At 41.5% G+C, this 24,071-nt stretch overlaps 1 protein-coding gene across 1 annotated transcript; it reads right to left on the bottom strand.

Moving 5' to 3' along the window:
• Positions 1 to 1,850: 1,850 nt before the first annotated feature.
• On the bottom strand, positions 1,851 to 7,534 carry LOC148436207 (cell adhesion molecule CEACAM7-like). The gene is made up of 2 exons (XM_088465212.1): positions 7,453 to 7,534; positions 1,851 to 2,218 (listed from the first exon to the last, which is right to left on the bottom strand). Exons 1-2 carry the CDS (start codon positions 7,532 to 7,534, stop codon positions 1,851 to 1,853), a joined length of 450 nt encoding a protein of 149 aa, XP_088321338.1.
• Between the last annotated feature and the right edge of the window lie 16,537 nt (positions 7,535 to 24,071).

The raw sequence follows: 24,071 nt of genomic DNA, 5'->3' as shown, positions 1-24,071 counted from the left end.
TGTATACAATTATGGAAAAAAACCTTTTTTTTTATAAATCAGTGTAAGAGTTTCTACCTCTTTTGGTGCTGCAATTTTCCATCTCCATATATATATTTATGTATATATAAGGGTGTGTGCTATCTACCCTATATAAGGGCGTTATACATATTGAGGTGTGATATTATTTTATATCAATACAACTCTGAATTCTATCTGGCTGTATACTGTTGATTGAAAAAGATTTTATGTATAATAAATATTTTTATATTAATGGTGGCCTTTGGGCCTTCTTTGGGTGTATTCTTGGTGCAAGGGTTTATTTTTAGATATTTATCTCCTTAAGAAGATAAGGAGTTTTTCTTCATATTAAGAAAATCCAATTGTATGGGAGAAAAGCCACACTGAAGTTTTTAGTATACATAAAGTGCACAAGTCGGCCGTAGGATCCATCTCTTCTAAGAATTTATAATACTGCAAATTGGATTACGAGCTTATTTTATATTGGACTTTTTTTTATATATTTAATTGAAGTGAACAATTCGTTATTTGTTTTCTTTGGGGCACATCTTCTATACTACTCTATAAAATATTGTGTTCTAGCCCCTACTAACAGGGGGATTGTTTTAGACGTTTTGTAGCCATTTATTATATACTAATAAAGCTGAGCGCAGGTTAAGGGCATTTCTTTGTGTGTTTATATATATATATATATATATATATATCCCCACTGTCATATTTCTGCATTTACCCCTGAACCTGTTTCACCTCTCCAGTCATACGGACTTTAGAGGTGATATAGTTGTATATGTATGTATTTTTTGGAGTGCATTTACAATACAGAAAGCATATTTTACACTAACAGAACAGATGTAAGTAAAATTCTGCATGAGGCCGAGAGTGTCTCTCACCAATGAGGAGAAAGACCCATCATTGTCAGACCGAGATTGCATCCCAACCTTTCAGATGGTCAAAGAGTGGCAGTTGAGTCTTAGGGGGTCTATTTACTAAGCCTTGGATGGAGATAAAGTACCAGGCAATCAGCTCCTAACTGCCATGTCACAGGCTGTGTTTGAAAAATGGCAGTTAGGAGCTGATTGGCTGGTACTTTATCTCCATCCTCTTTATCTCTCTCCAAAGCTTAGTAAATAGACCCCATAAAGTGGAGGAGGTGTGGCCAGTGCTTTGTGGGTGTGGCCAGTAACATGTAGGAGTGTACATTCCTTCACTATCAGCCCCAATGTCTCCCTAAATACATATAAGCAGAAAAATTACATAATTTTGTGAGGAAAATACAAACACAATTTTATTACTTCTGATTTATGGATGACCATGTGGCCAGCTGGGTGACTGATCATCATGCTGTCATTATGATTGGCCTAGTTTTATGTGGAAGCCTGGGGCTGTAGTCCCATCTGCCGAATTGTTAATCTGGGCCTGCTTGTCCCACTCTATGATTTCCAGCCTAGTAGTAAGGGCTGATGTAATATATACATATGCAGAGCTGGAGCTACCACTGTACCCAGCAGCCGCACACAGAGAAGGCACCAATCATTATTCACAGGGCCATAGCTAGCGTAGTGTGGCCGGTGCCATCGCACAGGGCACCACAGGTCAAGGGGCGCTGTTTGGGCCTGTCAAATTTCTGTTTATTATCATTCTTGCTTGTAGCTTCCTCTTATTTCATCCCCAGCATCTCCTGGCCTTTCCTATCTCTTCCCTTGCCCTTCCCCATGAAGCCATGGCCTTTTTTTGGGTGCATTTTGTCCCTTTGAAAAATGAGGGGGGCACCAATGCTCTTTCTGGCACAGGGCACCAAAAAGTCTAGTTACGGCTCTGATTATTCATCACACATCTGCCTGGCACAGTGACTACACGTTACTCACCATAGACAGGGTCATAGAGGCTTGTTCTTGTGGTTTCTCTGTCTGTATTTGCACTGTGTAATCACCGCTGTCTGTTATATGGAGATCTGAGATCAGTAATGAGCCATTAGGTAAAGGCCTGGCCCGAGGGAAGTGCTGAGGCCCAGGAATTAGTGAGGGAGTAACATCAGGAATATATGTGAGGATTTGATCCCCAGCACTGGTGTTTAGTCCTTTATACCAAGTGACAGACACAATACTCCCAGTGATCTCAGTAACACTCAGGGTGACAGATTCCTGGATCACTGGATACTGAGGGATCAGCTGAATATTAATCATCCCACTAGTCAAATCCATCCACAGACTGAGGAGAGCTGAAAGAGAAACAAACATATATCAGGTAATAGAATGCTTGCCTACCCTCCCAAATTCCGCAGGAGCCTCCCGAATTGAGGTGGGAGCTCCCGCTACCCCGCAAACTAGATGTAATCCCCCGCTTTCCTCACAGCGCTGCAGAAAGTCCGGACTGCGCATGCGCGAGTCCAGATGTAGACGCAGGGTCAGGGAGTCCGTTTACTACAGAGAGATCCCTCCTGGGTCCACCCCTGCACAGAGCAGCTGACTCACCAGCCAAAGTTCACACAGACTACTGGGATAGACTGATGCTCCCAGCATTCTCTGCCCAGCCATTCCCGAGGAGGACACATGGAGGAGGAGCTGATGCTGAGCTGTCTGAGCCCGAGGAGGACACATGGAGGAGGAGCTGATGCTGAGCTGTCTGAGCCCGAGGAGGACACATGGATGAGGAGCTGATGCTGAGCTGTCTGAGCCCGAGGAGGTCACATGGAGGAGGAGCTGATGCTGAGCTGTCTGAGCCCGAGGAGGACACATGGAGGAGGAGCTGATGCTGAGCTGTCTGAGCCCGAGGAGAACACATGGAGGAGGAGCTGATGCTGAGCTGTCTGAGCCGAGGAGAACACATGGAGGAGGAGCTGATGCTGAGCTGTCTGAGCCCGAGGAGGACACATGGAGGAGGAGCTGATGCTGAGCTGTCTGAGCCCGAGGAGGACACATGGAGGAGGAGCTGATGCTGAGCTGTCTGAGCCCGAGGAGGACACATGGAGGAGGAGCTGATGCTGAGCTGTCTGAGCCCGAGGAGCTGTGTGTGAGTGTTTCACAATTCAGAGGCTGAGCCAAAAAAATCTCCTTTATATCTGTTGTGGTCAGTGTCAGTGCTGCAGGAGAGGTGAGGTGAGGGGAATGTGTGTGTGTGCATGTTTGTGGGTGGTGGAATCTATTAATGTGAATGTTTATGTGTGTGTGGGGGATCTGATAATGTTAATGTGGTAGGGGGAGATCTAGTAATGTCAGTGTGGCAGAGAAGAGACATATTAATGTCAGTGGGGGGGCTAGGGTGTCAGCATATAGTAAGATGTGTTATTATATTTGTGTGGTCATCTATTGAAGAATTTTAATTAGAATCGTTGTGGGGGAACAGATTCTTATTTTGTCCACATTTCCTTTTGCAAGGCCCTCTTATGCCCGTGTCTATGGGAATGTATAGGGCCTAATTCAGAGCCACTCGTAAGCGGCAGCTCGTTCGCTCCGAGCGATGTTTGCCCAACTGCGCATGCGTACGGATCGCTATACGCGTGCGCGAACCAGTCAGTGCGGTCAAAATTCATGTGTTCGCAAAATAGCGAATGCCTGCTATTTTGAGTGACAGAATGAGGCGTATGTGGGTGGTAACAGGGGAAGGTGCTTGAAAACGGGGAGTGGAAATCCGATCGCAGGCGTGCTTAAAGGTCAAAACGGGCGTTTTAAGGGAGTGCATAATTAATCCAGCAGCGTCATTGACCACGTCACTTGTTTTTTTTTTAACTCAGAACTGCTCGCAAAATAGTGGTTGAAAAAACCAACCACAAGAATAGCGAGCAGTTCATACGCTGGTCGATGTACTCGATTAATCTAATAAATAGCGGATATGACGTATGGTGCGAGCGGCCAGGGGGCGTATTTTTCAAATTTACGTTCGCATGTTTTGCTCGCTCGTTCAGACTTAGAAGCGTGAACAGTCCGCAAAGTGCGAACGGTTCATTTGAATAGCCACCCCTTTTTAGAAAACGAACGACCGCAAATAGCCAATGGCTCTGAATGAGGGCCATAATTTGCCTCCATGTCAGCAATACAGAATATTTTGGTATCACATGCCAAGTATTTACATAAAGTAATTGTAATTTAATTTGGTCCAGAACACACCCAATTGGCAACAGATACGCCCATAGGTGGATCTAGACACGCCTTTTGGGTGGTGTCAGACATCTAGCGCCGCACTTTTTACTATAGTGTGTACTCTCCCTGAAACTACTTTTCAAAAGTAGGCAAATATGGGTAATAGGACAAAGTCAGATGTTACCAAGGCTTGTACAAATACAATATAATATAATACTGCATGATTACATTTGTTGATAAATAAGGACATTTCAGAGTGATTTATACAGTTATGTTGTTATTAGCCTTGTGTCATTGTATAATGCCAAAGGTTTAATACAGGGAAGGGAATTCCTAGTGACTGGCTAGAAGTAATTGATTGTCTACTGCTTTTAGTGATATATTTTTGATGCTATATAACCACATGTAGGGGCTGAGTTGGGTACAATGCTGATGTTTTTTTGCGACTGTGCATCCGTCTAAATCTCTAAAGTTGCACCGTGTATGCGTCACTTGGTCTCTGGGCCTGATTCAGAGCTGAACGCTCTGACCAGAGCGCTCACTCTCAATCAGGGCCCTCCTCCCTCAACTTGGAGCGGCCTCCTGGCCGCTTGCATAGCTGTGGGTGACCACCCACAGCATATGCGAGCGTCCATGATGATGGTCGCGATGGTCTTGACCATCGCAACCATCGGGCTTGCTACGGAGACCCTGCAGTAGGGTCTCGCTGCCGCAAGCCCTGGAGTGATTTTGGTTCTATCAGAGCCAAAATCACTCCCACTGACATCACTAATGATGTCAGTGGGGCCGGCTTCAGACGGTAGGCGTTCCCATGGGAGGCCCATCGCTCGCCGGGTCTCGCGCATGCGCACGATGGAGCTCCCTCCGTCGTGCGCATGCGCAGTAGGGCACAATCGACCCGCTTGCGAGCGTCCTGCGCTCGTGAGCGGGTCTGAATCAGGCCCTCTGTGCAGTGTGCACAGAGATGCAGGATAAATTGAGATGCATAGACTCTGGAAAATGATAGGTGTTCCTGGGCGGTGACTGGGAGGTGGCTATGCAGATGCACAAAGATCTTCCATCTGATAGGCATGTTATGGGAGCATTGGCGTATCTATAATGGATGCAGGGTGTGCGCTGCACACAGGCCCCGGGGTGCAGGGGGGCCCACACTGAACATCTTGCACTCATATAAAAATTATATTTACCTCTCCAGAGGAGTACCACGTTGACCAGTTCTATAGAATTTAATCACCAGGAAAATGACGCTGTGGACATTTTCCCAGTGATTTGCACATATTCAGTAAAGATGTCCCCAGAAATAAGTCACGGACGCCATGTTCCCGGAGACCTGCGCATGTGCAGTAGACTCAGGCACAAAGCCACAGTCTACTGCTCTGCTGAAGAGGAGAGGGCCCATAAGGCTGCACACAGGCCCCTGTATGGGAGTTTTGCGGGCATGTTGCAGGGGTGTACTCTGGTCCTGATTCAGAGATGGATGCTGTTAGCATCCTTGGATGCAGCAGCGGCGCTACCACTAGGCAGCTGTAGAGAGCTACCACAGGTGTCGTCACCTAAGGAGGCCACTGTTGAGGCCGCCTATCAAACAAATGAGGGATTTCTCTGAAACAGACTCCTTTTTTCGATGATGCCTACGACTGCCACAGGTCTTATTAGCTGGGACCGACACTATCTCCTCATTTCTTCCCTGCTTTTGGCCTCAATGGCAATTTCATGTGTTCTGTGAAAAAGCCAGCACAGCTTCTGATTCTGGTCCCCTGCTCAATTTGTGCTACAGTAGCTTTTCTGTGTGATAGGACCAGACAGGCTAGCCTTCATCCCACATGCGCATTAATAAGCCTTGGCGCATATGACCATGTTGCTGGTTTACTGTCTGTCCTTCCTTGGACCACTTCTGGTAAGTTCTAAGCACTGCATACTGGAAGAGCTGCCGTTTTAGAAATGCTCTGACCTAGTCGTCTAAACATCACAATTTGACGCTTGTCAAAGTTACTGAGATTCTAACGCTTGTCCATTTTTCCTACTTCAAAGTTCGGGGTCTATTCTGATCATTTTTATGCCCGATATGTAAAAGGGTGATGCTTTTCCTAGCAAGACACGGCTACTAAAAGCATTGCCCTTTTAAATATTGGGCATAGTCATAAATATGATCAGAAACACCCGGATTTACAACCAGACACTTTGTAAATAAACCCCATCAACTTCAAGAACTGACGGCTCACTTGTTGCCTAATATACTCCACCCATTGACAGGTACCATTGTAACAAGATAATTAATGTTATTCACCTGTAAGGTTATGGCTGATATATATAAATGTGTGTGTGTGCAGATATGTCTGTGCAGCTGTATATATGTGTCTGTACAATAGTGTCGGTGTAAAAAAAAATATATTCATTTATATATGTGTGTGTTTGTGAAACTTTTTGTGTAGCTGTATATATGTGTCTGTGTATATATGTGTCTTTAACTGTTGGCATGCATATAGGTTGTGCACCTGCACACCCCTTAGCACCGGAGAGCTCAGCAACACCAAAAGACCCGGAAGACCACGGAAAACAACTGTGGTGGATGACAGAAGAATTATTTCCCGGTGCGTTCTTTCTTTTTAAGAATGTTCCAAACAGTTGATTTGGCCACACCTAATGTTTTTGCTATCTCTCTGATGGGTTTGTTTTAATTTTTCAGCCTAATGATGGCTTGCTTCACTGATAGTGTCAGCTCTTTGGATCTCATATTGAGAGTCGACAGCAACTGATTCCAAATGCAAATGTCACACCTAGAATCAACTCCAGACCTTTTACCTGCTTAACTGATAATGAAATAACAAGGGAATAGCCCACACCTGTCCATGAAATAGCTTTTGAGTTGATAGTCCCATTACTTTTGGCCCCTTAAAAAGTGGGAGGCACATATAGAAACCGTTGTCATTCCTACACCGTTCACCTGATTTGGATGTAATTACCCTCAATTAAATCTGAAAGTCTGCAGTTAAAGCACATCTTGTTTGTTTCATTTCAAAGCCATTGTGGTGGTGAATAGAGGCCAAAATATGAAAATTCTGTCAATGTCCCAATATTTATGCACCTGACTGTATCTGCGCTGGGAAACCATTTCAGTGATGTATCACGATAACTGGAATAGGGGTTATGACAACTATATTAATACCAAAGATGGAGAACTAATTGTACTTATGGACCACCAATCCACCATGCAGATGTGCCTGGGATTTGTACAGAGATGCCCACAAACAGTCCCTGACCAAAAGAGGCCCACAAAGTGCTTGCGAGAGCATGGGTTTCACTAGCCAACCCCCGATACGTCCAATAATCATTCACCAACTGTCAACTGTCCCATCACCACTCTAATCTCACTTGCCTCCATCTAATATCTTAATTCTGGTAATGACACTTAATTTAAGTTCAATCTTTACTTGAACCACTGCTGTGTGAACTTTCATGCTGAATTTCCTGCCTCTCCTAAGAGAGAGGCTTTATATTTTATTTTACTATTCCAATTCCAACTTTCCCATGCACTCTGGCCCAAGATCTCTGATCCCATTGTGTACTGTGATCTATAGTTCTACTCTTCCTCCACGCCTGCCCTGCTGAGATAGCTTTCCAGATCAATGAATAGTATATACAGGGCAGTGCAAATATAATTTCAATCTCATTAGATGGAGAAGGTTGAGTTCCCTCATACAGTTTAACACTGGAGATGTTTTCTGAGTCTTCAGTATTCACTCTCCAGAAGCCACCTTCTCCACTTTCTTCTGTGAAAGTTTATGTGAAGAAATGGAAGGTACAGATCACTACAGTGAGTAATCAGAGGTGGATGGGGGTTTTAAATTAAAAATGGCAAAGAAATGCTGATTTCAGAAGAGTGGAGATAGCTACTCCAACATTGTAACACAGCTACAGCCCTGGAATGTTGTCTGGTTTGTAAGTGCCTTAAAATGTTCATACTTGATCACTGAATTTGTAATATCGATTTGAGAGTGCAATTTTTGCGACAGAGAAAACTAATGTCGTGCCCATTTTTTCACCTAGGGTATGTGCACTCCCAATTCCTGCGGTATTCAATTTTAAAAAATCGGGTGCAAATATTTTTATGAAAACATACCCATGCAAAAATTAGAAAAAATCAGTCTGTCACCCCCAAAAATAAAATAAAATATAAAAAACAAACTTTTTCTTGTCAAACATTTTCTTGTTTAATTTTGTACGCATAAAACAAATAAAAATTCTAAAAAAAAGTGATTTCGGGGTAATTTTAGGTCAATAAAAAAATTAATATGTAAAAAATTCTAAAAAAACATTTTAGGTTAGATTCAAATGAAAACACAAATTTATATAAAACATAAAAAATACCGGCACTCACTTTGTTGCAGAGCCTTCCAAATGCTTGCTGGGGTGCTCACCTTGGGGTGTGGTATCCCTCCACATATATATACAAGAGATAAGTGGCATTCCCAGTCCAAATACTCAGAGAAAAAACAGTGCTTTACTGTACTGTTTTTGCTCTGAGTATTTGGACTGGGAGTGACAGTTATTTCTTGTGTATATATATATATATATATATATATATAAGCAAAAAGGTCCACATTCACGTTTTTGTATCACCATTGCTGGGGTCGCAGACTCGAACGGGCATAGTAGCTCCAAAAGCATAGAAACATATTGAGCGCACTCACCAGACTTGTAGTTGTAGAAAAAGGATTTTATTAACAGAAAGCCATCATAAGTAGTCGACGTTTCAGTCCTCCCTTGGACTTTTGTCTTGACACAGTGGTAGATTGCATTAGTTTAAAATATACTCTATATTTTACGTTGAATAAATATATTATCTTACTACCACGGTTACATCTGTGCACATCTATACTTGATTTATGTTTAAATATTTATTTGTACATGTGAGGATGCATGTGTACATCAAGGCATGCATGTACCCACATGTATATATTTAATTTATTTGTATCTGTTTATTGTTTAAGTTCTATTAGTGTGTATTTTTAATTTTTGTATATATTTTTATATATTTTTTTATTGTTGATTTTCTTATTGTTGATCTTGTATTTTTTTTCATTTTTTTTATTTTTTTCATTTTTTCTTTTTGCACATAGGAGATGTGTGTGGTGTTTATATTTTTTTCTCTCTGTTTTTGTGATATTGTTACTATAGGATGGAATATACCAATGTGTTTACTCAGGCTTTAATATTTTTCCATTGTAGACGTTTGTGTAGAGTTTCCATTTATCTCTTCTTGGTATTGACAGCATGTATGGAATCTAACACTGTGTCTATTCAGGCTCCAATAATCTGTCTTCCTCTACATTAATGTACTATAGCGATTAAGTCTATTAAATGTTCGTTTTTATCCAAAGAATGAATGGTTAACCGTGTCCCTCCCTGTGAGTAGATATGCAGATTAACTTTGAGTTACTTTAGTCAGTATAGAGTGCGCTATGCCCCGATCGTTTACCATGTATACATGGCAACCTATGGAACGCACCCAGACTGATGGTGACAGACTCTAGTGTAGGGAACTTCAGGCATGACAGGGAACATGTGACCAGGGGTTGGTCTGTGACCACTTCTGCCGGGATGCGTAGTTGGGCAACCCGGGGGATTGCAAGCAGTTGGGGACACACGTGTGTGTGTGTTAGTGTACCGGAGTCCCACGTTGCCCATGAGTGGAGATAGCGGAGTGTGGTGTTCATTTGAACCTGGTAAGCGCACGTCTTTTTGTCATATGCTCGCAGTTTAGTTGGATGTTGTATCTAAGGTTGACTATTTAATGTTTCTAGGCTATCAATGATTGTGTGGCAATGTCATCGTTAGCACTTATGTTTGTGATATAATATATATTTCTTTATGTGATTGTGCACACTTCATTGATATTCAACTGTATAGGTATCCATGATGCACACTCGCTGGGACAATTGTGTAACATAGCCCTGATTGGGTTTTGGGTTGCAGCATTTGGAGTTCTGTGATACTCCTAGCTTTTTCTTTTGGAATGCTAATATGTGTAGATATATATATACACATAATCTTCTTGTCCAGTCGTGTATGTGTTAATGTGGTTGGTCTTTTGTGCAGATTTTGTATGGAGCCTGATAGACTGTGTCACTGTGTCTTGTATTTTCTATTTTTCTATTGGTAATTTGAGTTTTCAATTTATATTGATTATATCTTTGTTGTTTCATTTTTAGATGTAATATGAAATATACACACATGGTGCATTTTTGCAATTTGTTGCCGGTCTTGAAAAAGGTTCATATTCGAACCGAAACGTCGACAAATTATTTATATGGCAATCGTTTGGACAAATTATGCTGAATAAATTGTGTCATTTTTGGATTACATATTGAATGACTTCTTGGAGACTGGATATTGTGTGGATATTAATTGGATCAGTTTAAAATTTGATCTTGGATAGCAACCCACCGACGAATTATTCTTGATGTGAGTGCAGGATTCGATTGTATATATGTATGTATGTATATATATATATATATATATATATATATATATATGTATATAAAATGATGATTTTTGGGTAATTTATTTGAAGCCATTTTTAGTTTTGACAAACAGTAATTACATGGAATTGTTGGACTAATTAAGCTAATTGGAAACTTTCCACAATTAGTCATGGGGGAGTGTCTTAGAGGCACGTCCTGACAATATTTCCTAAAAATAAAGATTTTAGAAATAAGATTTGGTTTGGAGGTGTTCAAATAGAATTTGATAAAAATCACGCACCCTATTGGATAGGAAAAACCTTATGGCTGCAGGTAAAACCCATCGCTGCTGTGTTTTTCAAAATTACGGTTGCAATTGGATATGCCCCAATGTGAGTAATGACTAGGACCCTTGACAACATCTGTCTGTCACTCGTCATTTCACCACCAGTTTGAAAGTGTCACTTAACACAAGGAGTTAATTTTGAATTACTCCAAGGACTTATGTGCTAATAATTTCTTAATTAGTGCCAGAAAAACTAGCACTTTATTTCAGTGATGATAAGATTATGGCCTGATTCAGAGGTGGACACTGATGCAGACGTAAGGACTGAGACGCCCACTCGCAGTATCGTACAATGCTGCATTACTGGCTGGTGCATCTTTAGACACACCATCGGTCTCACCTTGAAACTTGCACCAGCCCTTTGTCAGGGTAATTTTTCCATTAGTGTACGGCCTCCCATTTAAGCAGCTGTATGTCTGAGTATAGCCGCTTTCACCTGCAACACTCGCATAGCATGCTACCTCTGCGTGCGCCGGATTTGGCACCCCTCTGTTACCTCCCGATCTCTGTCCAGGAATGCCCCATACTGCCTATACACTTCCCTGTGCATGCACTGGAATCTGTACTGTGTCATCTTAGTCAGACCCTGTACAATAACCTCATTATCATTATCATTTTTTTTTCACATGAGGCTGCCTGTTTAAACAGTATCTCAAAGGGGGGACAGATAAAAGAAATGACAATCTGGAATGATCTTGGTGTTATTACCATCACCTTACACGTGTTCTGGGAAACGTCACCTGTAAAATTAGTCCCCCTATCACTTTTAATAATTCTAGGGATATAGTATCTGCATACAGGTTCCTGCAATTAAATCTTGTTATTAATAGCTACTGCTCTAAATAATGCCTGGACCCCTGGGTTGGACAGTATTCCAAGTATTTGACCTTAGCCTGGCATGGCTGCCGTTTATCCTTAGCAACCTTGTGTCCTGTGGGTGGGAGATAAAGCACAACAGTTTAATATCATTTAAACATGACCTAAATACAACAATAAATCATCCACATTTTACATTAGAACAGATCCATTGGCAGATTGAAAAGATTGTAAACAGTCATATAAGGCCTGGGAGAAGATACTGGGGTTGCCTATGAATCCATGGGAAACCTGTGTTCATGTGTGGTGTTCTTTACTTTGCAGTACTTACTTATGTGTCCCACTTGGTTGCAATTAAAACATGATTTTGAGAGGGGTGGATGAAAATATTGTTGTGGGATTTGAGCAAGAGGGAAAGGTGGTGGGTATGGGTAAGGATATTGAAGGAAAGGATTTTGTGGGGGGTATGGAGTTTGTGGGTAGTATGGGACTTGTGGTAATGCGTGATAAGTGGGATAAGGCTGTGCGTGCAGTGGTGTGGGATTGGTGAGGACGTGTAACTGTTCAGGTGTAGGTGTGTGTGGGTGCAGGTGTGTCTGCTGGCTGTGATGTTACCTTCATTCCTTCCAGAGCTTGGATACTGACAGCCATTAGTTTTTCGCTCTGGGTCTCTCTCTTCTTTGGGATGTTTTTATCATGTTCTATGGCAGATTCTATGAGGGTATCTATTGTGACTCCCCTCCACCCAGGTTGTGAGGTCTGAACCCGGGTCTTTAGATTTTCTTTAAGACCATCCATGAGTATAGTGACAATCATTCCCCTGTGGTGAGTGCTATCTTTAATATCCTCTAACCCAGTGTACTGGGTGATAGCCTGCAGAGCCCGGTCACAATAATCTTCTGCAGATTCACTCTCCTTTTGCTTTATAGTGAAAATTTTGTTCCAGTTAACTACTACTGGAAAATATGTACCCAATTGAGTTATGATGCGGGAAATATTATCTTGGTTTACTTGGTCTGTTAAGGGAACGTCACCATCCAATACACAATCCGTGACAAATTTTGTCACGTCGGTATTACGTGGTAGACAGGCCCTTAACACCACACGCCAATCTTTATTAGTTGGCTCATGAGAACTACCCAAATTACTCAAAAATCTTTGACATTTGGCTAGTTCCTTTTTGGGATTGTGGAAATCATTTATGATGGAATTTAGTACTGCTCTTGTCCAAGGACAATGCATCACCACTTCCCTCGTGGGCACTACACCGTTCGCATCTGCATTTCCGTTTGGAACAGTTATTGTCCGAATGGGATGCAGACCGGCAGCGCTGCTAGCTTTGACCTTGTTACCTGGCTGGGGGTTTAATCTGCTGCTGCTACGTATGGTATGAACAACTTCCTCTACGGGTGCAGAGGGTGTTAACACTTCCCTTACTGTTACTGATGGAGATGACGGCACCACTCATGATTGTGGTGATGCAGCATCTATCATCTGTACAGCATGGGAAATGGCAGACATTACAATAGGCTCATCATCCACATCATGAACATTTTCTTTATGGTTGCTTAAGAGAGGGTACAAATTGCTTGTTACATTTTTATGGGTATTTTTGATAACTGCACTTGCACCTCCATCCACATAAGGTGGAGGTGGTGTGCGTGAACTGCTGGCAATACCTTCCACAACGCTACCTTGCCGCACGTGCGCGCCATTTTGCGGCTCACCCGTATTGCAATTTAGCGTCGCGGATGTATTTTCTGGCAATGCGCTTGCAACGCTAGTTTGCGTCGCTTGCGCATTTGTAAGCCACGCATCCCCTTCATGCTGCCACAACTTTAAACATTCATAATATTTTACCTTTTTCTCTCGGGAGCGCATCAGACTGATGTGTTCCTGGACATTATCTAATACATCCTTATCAAAACTACTAATTCTAGGAAACAGTTTAACACTCTTCCTAGTCATATTAAACCATAAATCACAATACCTAGTTGCATTGGCACCGTACTTGATATGCATAATATGCCGCGCCGACCCAAGAGGCGCTTCCAACAGCAGCAAATCATTTAACATCTCTACCAATCACTTGGTCCTCATCCTGGGAGAACCCTAAGTTTTTCAATAAAGATTTAATTTGGTGAAAGACAGTCTAGATACTCTCACTTACCTACGGAAGAAATTTCTAGATGCCCCAGCTCACCTATTATCTCTCAGTTTACAATCACAAGTTTCCAATGCGGCTTAATTACAATGCTCTAGTAACCCAACCTAATTACCGAACACTGCAATCACACTGAGAGCTGGTCCCTACAACAAAGACAACATGTACACCTGCCGATGTGTATAGAATGGTAAGCTACTTACCGAGATACTAGGCCAACCCCTGCGCCTAGTACTTAAGGATCATACAATACCCTTAACCTTTAGGTCCCGTGTTACACCCTAAACAAATACTCACAATCACACACTCTTTTCATGCGCAGAAAACTACATGTTAACCCAATTATTGGCAACACTTGAAAAGAATGTAAACCTCAATGGCTTTGTTTAAACACGTGGCAGCACAACCGGAAGTACGTATACGTTATTGTGCAACCAGTCGCATACACAATAATGCGACTACCACACAACCATATAACAATCTTTAGCTGCGTACACAAAAGTGCGTCTTTACGGTGCGCAAAACTGTGACTCAGCCACGTGTTCAATACTGCGGCACCCCTTTAAACATTATTGTTCTATCAACAAAGGAAAACAAACTTTTTCCTCTCTTGTCCCTGGATTCTAGTCAGCGTCCTTGGCGCATACGAAAACGGGTAGCGATTTCTCAGCACCGAGTGGTTGCAGGCAAACCCTGCATGTGGCCACTCCACCCTTTGGTGAGATATCGATAACCGTATGTGCCGTGTGAGTAGATAAGTGACTTCACTATGAGCCCCCAACTAAGGAATCTATATTTGAACCTCTATACACTCATGCCTATACCTTCTAATGTCCTGCCTATACCTTCTAAGGATGACGCTATTTTGCGTATGCAATCATACAGTAAATAAAGACTCCAGACCTAGAACATGTGGTTCCAAAGCACAAAGTATTATTCAAGAAAAAGTACAGTCAGTTACACACTATGATCTGTGTACAATTAAGCGCAAAGGAATTATACAGACCCAAGTACAGTATACATACGCAGCGCTTCTGGACCAGATGTAGGCATCAGCAAGAAACCCCCGTCAATCAGCATTCAGCAAGAAGACTAACAACCCGGGGTTAGAGCACACATATTTATACCCCCCAGAAATAGACAACACAATAGAAAGGCTTGTTGCTGATGCCATTGGTTCCCAAGGAGGGCGCATCTGTTACAGAGCATTTAACAGGTTGGTTCAAATGGACACAGAACAGCCTCTAACAGCTTGTTGCCTCCTCTATTTCACCTGCATGCACAAAAATACATTTTGGTTCTTTATGTCTTTACGGTCCATAAGTTGCGAATGCATGTTCCGATCTTCACACCGTTGATACCGGGAAGCTGTGGATAAAGTGCGGATCAGTATAATATCAAAAACGGCTTATCATGTATTAAACCTTAGATACCAAAATAGTCTTTATTTCACAGCATTTGTAATAAATGAATAAAACTTGAATCTTTTACTTTATAGCTATGGAACCTTTTGTGTAAGTGTGCATTATGTAAGTATTAGGGATATGGGAAAAGACGCTAGTTAACTTGGGGCAGATGCATGCGCATGAGGCTAATAAACAGCATTCGCATGCAGGATATTGTGTATTCGCTACTGAGCGTCATGTTAGCAGCTCAGCTGTGCATAATGTGCAGTGCTTATGCATGAGATTCCATCTATGATGGACTTAACATATATATATATATACATATATATACATGTACATACACATATATATATATATACACACATACATACATTCCTCACTCACAGTTTCAGACTGCAATGCAAATGTGTTAACCCCAGCTGTGAAGCCGGGGCCATTCTGTCTGGGTGCGGGATTAAAACCTATTTAGGGTTCAGACAAATTCAATTGTGTAGATCAATGCCTGGGTTATATTACAATTGCCACAACTATACTTGTCTACATACAGGGATTCCCAATTTGTATGTAAAACACTCACAGTATTCTGGTGCATTGTCTATTCTATTTACTTTTTCTCAGGAGGCTGTTCTTCCAGTTGCCCTTGGTAGATTATCAAAAACATTGCCATCTGTACTTAGCTCGTGAGTTGTAACTTAAAATGTCGCTGGTCGCAAAATGGCGTCTTGCAGATTCTTGTTTCTAAAATGGAGTCTAGTTGCCATTCGCAAGATGGCGTCACACACGCTTCAATTTTAAACTAATCTTGTCTCAGCCAATTATCCAGCTTCGACAGCAGAGTTCCCGGCAGCGGAAGCCCGACAGCGCTGGAAATCACGATCGTCGATAGGTAAGTACTGACTAACCTAACCCCCTAACCCTCCTTAGGGGTGCCTAACCCTAACCTCCCCCCCAAGTGCCTAACCCTAAACCCCCCTCTAAGTGCCTAACCCTAACCCCCCCTTTCCCGATGCCTAAACCTAAGTCCCTCAGGGGGGTGCCTAACCTTAAGTCCCCCCCAGGGTGCCTAACTGTAACCCTCCCTCCCCCTAGCCTACCCCAAACCCTCCTGGGGGGTGCCTAAACCTAAGTCCCCCCCGGGTGCACTAAACCTAACCCCCCCCACGTGGCTGTCAGGCATCTACATCCAGACGCCCGGCATTTCACCCTCGCCGGGATATGACAGTCGGGAAGCCGGCTGCCGATATTAAGGCAGCCAGCTTCCCGATTGTATACCGTGTAAACAGCAGCCTGTGGAGGTTATCGGGTTGAGCTGAACTCCACCTGAAAGTGGCGTTCAGTAATATCATCATGTTCCGAAAACAATGCTTTTTCGGAACTTGATGAATAGCCCCGACACTTACTTTTCACAAAAGTATGTGAAAATGTTAATTTTCACATGCTTTTGTGAAAAATAAGTGATGATAAATAGGCCCCCATGTATCTGTGTATATTTTCATCCCTTTGCATGTTAGGGTCTGTATGTGTGTGTTTATTCATGTATATGAGTTTATATGAGTATATGTGTACCTATGTAATAATGCATGTACAGCATAAATAAACAAAATGCAGTGTATATATATATATATATATATGTATATGAGTGTATTTGTGTGTGTGTGTATCTATGTATACTGTAGGTAAGTCTACGCACCTCTCTCTCTCGCTATATATCTATATCTGTATACGTGTATGACTGTCTGTTACAGCCCCAACCCTAGAATTGGTGACCTCTTTGATGGTTGGGGATGTGGCACCACATTCCTGTAATTGTGGCCCTGCTCCCTGCATTTTACAGTCAGTGGGGCTAGAATGACATGATTCAATGCAAATTGCATGTAGTGAGGGAAAAGGGAGAGATCGTCACACTGGCTGAATAGCAATACAGAAAATGTAATAATAAGAAGATTTATATGGATGGAAGAACTGTGGTTCCTTTATTGTCACACTACCAATAGTAAGTTATCGAGGTCACGGTGGTGCTCACTAGAGTTGGGGTATAGAGATATCAGTAAAAGGATAGAAAGAAAAGAACTCTGGTGAGCACTCTGAAAAAATGTGATTGGATAATATTAAGAATGAACTTTTAATATGCAAATGTTAACATACTATTCCTTGTAGATACATACACTCTATATGTCAGTGATCATACACCTGACACTAGGTAGAGATAGTATACATAATGCTACCAAGCTAATATTTAAATCTCTGATGTTGTTCACAATGAAAATTTTGCACACACAAATAAAGGTTATTTTAAATAATATAGAGAAACTGTAAAAGTGCATAAAGGAGATAGAAATTCCCCTGGCCTATATATTAATGGCGAAAAATCACACAGTTGTATAGTAAATGAATATCATAATAAAATTACTAGTATCCCTAGACTTCAATTTGTCTCCATGATATTATCCTTTTTAAGAAAAGAAAGTATAAGGATGGTCAGGGTAAAGAATCTGCTATTACTGATGCTGCTACTCCTTACCTGGGCCTAAGCTCATCTATGAGGAGGGAGTGATCACTAAAGAGCAGGTTGCCCCTAGAAACAACAGTGTAACAGTGATGTTGCTCAGCTGTTCATTTCTGCTGTTGAAGGTCTTACTAATTTAGCATTGGACCCACAATGAGAGAATTACTAAACCTGAGATAATCAGCTGTTAATACAGAGATAGAAGAAGGTTTTAAGATGTTAACATATATACGTATTAAATGACATTCAATAACCTTCAGTTTGCAATCCAAAAAAATAACATTTAAGTATTTTTGTCAGATTATTCTGTCTTTGTTTTGATACAGATGGTAATAAAACTTGCTGTATTTCTATCTTAGTTTCAAAAATATGTTACACTTTCTCAGATTCATAGTAATACATGGAGCTACTATAATCATTGAAACAAATAAACACACATCTCAGTGATCTCAAAGTTGTCATAAAAGATTGAAAAAAGTCTCACCATTTATGTATGGTTACTAGACTGCTAAAGTTTCACATGCATTAGAAAAAGGGGGCAACCAATCTCTTCTGTTCTCTTTTTTTTTGAACTACAAATGATTTTTGCATATTCCCTTAATGAAAATCGTTTAGTTGGTCAGTCTGACTGAACTACAAACTACAAACGTGAACGCGCATGAGCGATAATCGATCATCGTTTTAACTCAGAAAGTGAATGATTTTTTCAACAATTGAACGATAAACGATATCGTTATCGATAATCGTTCAAAAAATCGTTGTGTGTGTATGCATCTTATGTGTAGATCATACTATATGTAAATAACATCCAGCGATTTAATCCACCTATGAGACACTGAGGCATTCATGCTCTAGAACACTGACGGTGGTTTATAAACCCCTCCATTCCTTATATTGACACAAATTTTACATAAAGAGATTGGTTGCCCCCTTTTTCTAATGCATGTGAAACTTTAGCAGTCTAGTAACCATACATAAATGGTGAGACTTTTTTCAATCTTTTATGACAACTTTGAGATCACTGAGATGTGTGTTTATTTGTTTCAATGATTATAGTAGCTCCATGTATTACTATGAATCTGAGAAAGTGTAACATATTTTTGAAACTAAGATAAAAATACAGCAAGTTTTATTACCATCTGTATCAAAACAAAGACAGAAAAATCTGACAAAAATGCTTAAATGTTGTTTTTTTGGATTGCAAACTGAAGGTTATTGAATGTCATTTAATACTTATATATGTTAACATCTTAAAACCTTCTATCTCTGTATTAACTGCTGATTATCTCAGGTTTAGTAATTCTCTCATTGTGGGTCCAATGCTAAATTAGTAAGACCTTCAACAGCAGAAATGAACAGCTGAGCAACATCACTGTTACACTGTTGTTTCTAGGGGCAACCTGCTCTTTAGTGATCACTCCCTCCTCATAGATGAGCTTAGGCCCAGGTGAGGAGTAGCAGCATCAGTAATAGCAGATTCTTTACCCTGACCATCCTTATACTTTCTTTTCTTAAAAAGGATAATATCATGGAGACAAATTGAAGTCTAGGGATACTAGTAATTTTATTATGATATTCATTTACTATACAACTGTGTGATTTTTCACCATTAATATATAGGCCAGGGGAATTTCTATCTCCTTTATGCACTTTTACAGTTTCTCTATATTATTTAAAATAACCTTTATTTGTGTGTGCAAAATTTTCATTGTGAACAACATCAGAGATTTAAATATTAGCTTGGTAGCATTATGTATACCATCTCTACCTAGTGTCAGGTGTATGATCACTGACATATAGAGTGTATGTATCTACAAGGAATAGTATGCACAACAACTTTTTAAACTTTATTTTCTTGCTCATTATGACAGAGTAATATTTTAACATTTGCATAGTAAACGTTAATTCTTAAGCTGATTGGTTGGAATGAAAATCTGGTAACGTGGGAGTAACTGATGATCAGCAATTTACTCCTAAATGCCAGAAAACAGAGGAAAATGGTCATCAGACAAGTTTGTTAAATATTTGATCTAAACAATTTGTTCAAACAACAGTTTTTGTTCATTTTCTGGCATTTGGGAGCAACTTGCCGCCCACTTCAGTCAGGTAGAGGCTGGCACCGGGAGACTGGCTAACTCTGTCAGGAGACCGGAAGAACCCCCCAAATTCAAGACTCACAAGGACCTTCCGGGAGAGTTGGGAAGTAAGCCCTACATCCTCTCCAGTGGTCCTTGTTTGTCCATTAAAAACTCCAACCTGCTTCTTTCTGCTGAGGGCGCTCACAACTTGAGCTTGTATATGACCATTTTTATTCCATTAGCAATCTATAAGGGAGAATGAACTATTGTACCTGATATGAGTTGATACTGAGGACTACGATTGTGAAGACTGCACGTGTGCAGTACCATTCTTATTGTTTTTTATCACTGTCATTGACAGTAGGGTGGCACCAATGTTCGTTATTCTGCTGGCAGTCGGTCTCTTTGTGCCAAGTATGTTGCCATCCATAGATATGCAGATGGGATATGCATGCGCAAAAATGCCGGAAAAATGGCCGCGGCGGTCATTCTCTGGCGTTTTGAGCAGCCCTGAGAAATCTGACGCATGAGCTCGGAGAGGTAAGTTTTAGATAATATGGGCGCAGGGCGTTCGGTGCAGGCCCCCCTAGTTCTGGGGGCCTGTGTGCACCGCACACCCATTATAGATATGCCCCTGGATGTGCGGCCCATACTAACTGTTAATTTATGTTTTTGGGGGGCATGTGACTACAGCACATGTGCTGGGGAAAGCAGGGGTGGTTAAGCACTGGCCCTGTTTGCACCCATGCACCCTCCACAATATTTGCACCCATGCACCCTCCACAATATTTGCACCCATGCACCCTCCACATTATTTGGACCTATGCACCCACCACATTATTTGCACCCATGCACCCTCCACAATATTTGCACCCATGCACCCTCCACAATATTTGCACCCATGCACCCTCCACATTATTTGCACCTATGCACCCTCCACATTATTTGCACCCATGCACCCTCCACATTATTTGCACCTATGCACCCTCCACATTATTTGCACCCATGCACCCTCCACAATATTTGCACCTATGCACCCTCCACATTATTTGCACCCTCCACAATATTTGCACCTATGCACCCTCCACATTATTTGCACCTATGCACCCTCCACAATATTTGAACCCATGCACCCTCCACAATATTTGCACCTATGCACCCTCCACACTATTTGCACCTATGCACCCTTCACATTATTTGCACCTATGCACCCTCCACATTGTTTGCACCTATGCACCCTCCACATTATTTGCACCTATGCACCCTCCACAATATTTGCACCTATGCACCCTCCACATTATTTGCACCCTCCACAATATTTGCACCCATGCACCCTCCGCAATATTTGCACCTATGCACCCTCCACATTATTTGCACCTATGCACCCTCCACATTATTTGCACCCATGCACCCTCCACAATATTTGCACCCATGCACCCTCCACAATATTTGCACCCATGCACCCTCCACATTATTTGCACCCATGCACCCTCCACATTATTTGCACCTATGCACCCTCCACATTATTTGCACCCATGCACCCTCCACATTATTTGCACCTATGCACCCTCCACATTATTTGCACCCATGCACCCTCCACAATATTTGCACCCATGCACCCTCCACATTATTTGCACCCATGCACCCTCCACAATATTTGCACCTATGCACCCTCCACATTATTTGCACCTATGCACCCTCCACAATATTTGCACCCATGCACCCTCCACAATATTTGCACCTATGCACCCTCCACACTATTTGCACCTATGCACCCTCCACATTATTTGCACCTATGCACCCTCCACATTATTTGCACCTATGCACCCTCCACATTATTTGCACCCATGCACCCTCCACAATATTTGCACCTATGCACCCTCCACATTATTTGCACCCATGCACCCTCCGCAATATTTGCACCCATGCACCCTCCGCAATATTTGCACCTATGCACCCTCCGCAATATTTACACCTATGCACCATCCGCATTATTTGCACCTATGCACCTCCACACTATTTGCACCTATGCACCCTCCACACTATTTGCACCTATGCACCCTCCACATTATTTGCACCTATGCACCCTCCACATTATTTGCACCTATGCACCCTCCACAATATTTGCACCTATGCGCCCTCCACATTATTTGCACCTATGCGCCCTCCACATTATTTGCACCTATGCACCCTCCACATTATTTGCACCTATGCACCCTCCACATTATTTGCACCTATGCACCCTCCACATTATTTGCACCTATGTACCCTCCACATTATGTTTTTAGTGAGAGAAAGGTGGCTGGTGAGCAACAAATAGCATAGACTAGTATAAAATAGACATACCATTGAAGAATCTGATATTAAGTGATCCACATAAGACTCCATTTTGTAACAAGATGGATGATCTGTGCCTATAAAGTTATTCATAGCTTTAAATTGCAGAATATTACAGAGAAAGATTTTTGCTAACCTTTGAGGTTTACAACCTTGGAATGTGCAAATGTGCAGATGGTTTCACACCAGATAATGCTATGAATAGACCGTGTATTCTAACCTCCCTAACAGTTCACTCCCTCGTGTATAGATAATAATGTAATTAATACTAACAATGACTGCTGTATTAAGATGTAGTGTGAAAATACTGATATGTTGCAATGTGATGCTTTATATTATTAGATGACATGTAATTATAGTCAGAGGATCTTAAAGCACAAGACTGGTGGCTGTGTGTTGATTTACCTCTCCAGAGTACTCTGTAACACAAGGGTCTGACAATGAGCTTTGGTTGGTGATTAACCAAAGAAAATGTATTAATTGATCCGTCAAACTTGGAGGTTCCCGTACCGAGATGTCCTGTGCTGATCTGAGGGCGGACACGTTGGGAGTGACCGGGACAGTGGATTCTAACTCTAACCCTGGGATCAGTAGTTTTCTGCTCAATTTAGACTGCGCTGTATTAGGGAACTCCTGTGTCTTCCTGAGGATTCAGGTACAGATGTGTCTCTGACTCTTGTTTTTGTTTTTTTGTTTTTAAGGTTTTGTGTTTTGTTTTATGAAATGACATGTCTAATGAACCTTTAAAAATGTATACAGATTATAATCCTTATAGATTTGAATATGAGCAAATGTGTTATTGTGTTTAACAGTCTGATAATTTGTTTCCCTGATTAGCATGAGTATTGTCCCTTAATACAACTTGTGATCTTTATACTTCCAGAGTGAATAGACTCTGGAAGTATAGGTTGTTGGTAGGTTGCCATATTGATGGAGATTATCTCCAGACCATAGTAGGAGAATTTTGGGATTTGTTTATATCAACTTTGCCAATCAATCTATATCCCAAAGGTACGGTTATGGTGTGCCCAGAACTACTAAGGAAACCCACAGAATAAGGGTTTGGTGAAACCCACAGAATAAGGGTTTGGTAAAATCCACAGAATAGGGTTTTGTAGAACCCACCGATATGGGTAATGCGGACAGCAAACATCTGTCTAGCTTTCAGACCCCCATGGATATTATATGTATAGTTTTAGGTCCTGGGGTGACAGAAGGAATGGAATTGGCACACTTGATCCAATTAAAATTATAACGGATACGTAAGTTATATGGCCCCTGCATAAAAAGTATCACACTTGAAGGCAAACTTTTGAATTGGATAAAAGTGTTAAAACTAGAGATGTGCACTGACCCCCGTGTTTTGGTTTTGGATCTGGGTGTCCCCTGGTTTTGGATCTGGATCTGGTTTTGGATTTTTTTTATTGGTGTTTTGTTGTTAGGTTTCGGTTTTGGATCTGTATGTTTTCCCCAAAATTCTATAAACAGCTAAAACCACATAATGTGGGCCTATTTTTGTTCCTACAGTATTATTAACCTTAATAACAATAAATTTCAGGCATTTCCATGCATTTTTAACCAACTCACAGCTCACTATTTTTCACCAATATAGGTCAAAGACTGCAGCGAGCTGGCTGGCCAAAGTAAGCGACAGAGCAGCGACACAAATGCACCGCAGTTTAAAAAAATGTAGGACATCTATGAAACATTGCCACAGCAGTGGCAGACTGGATGGCTCTTTAATAAATTATAATAATGTCAGTCGGCAATGCCCCTATTATGCAAAATGTAAAGAAAAGAGATGCAAGATGGAATAGTCCCTCCCACCCACTCTTATGTGGGATATTAAAATGGACATGCACAATTTAACAAACCAAG

The sequence above is a fragment of the Taudactylus pleione genome, unplaced genomic scaffold (genome assembly GCF_031769625.1).
Source record: "Taudactylus pleione unplaced genomic scaffold, aTauple2 ptg001910c, whole genome shotgun sequence".
NCBI classification, from domain to species: domain Eukaryota; kingdom Metazoa; phylum Chordata; class Amphibia; order Anura; family Myobatrachidae; genus Taudactylus; species Taudactylus pleione.
The sequence above is the reverse complement of the archived record's forward strand: the minus strand, read 5'-3'. Positions and strand labels throughout refer to the sequence as shown.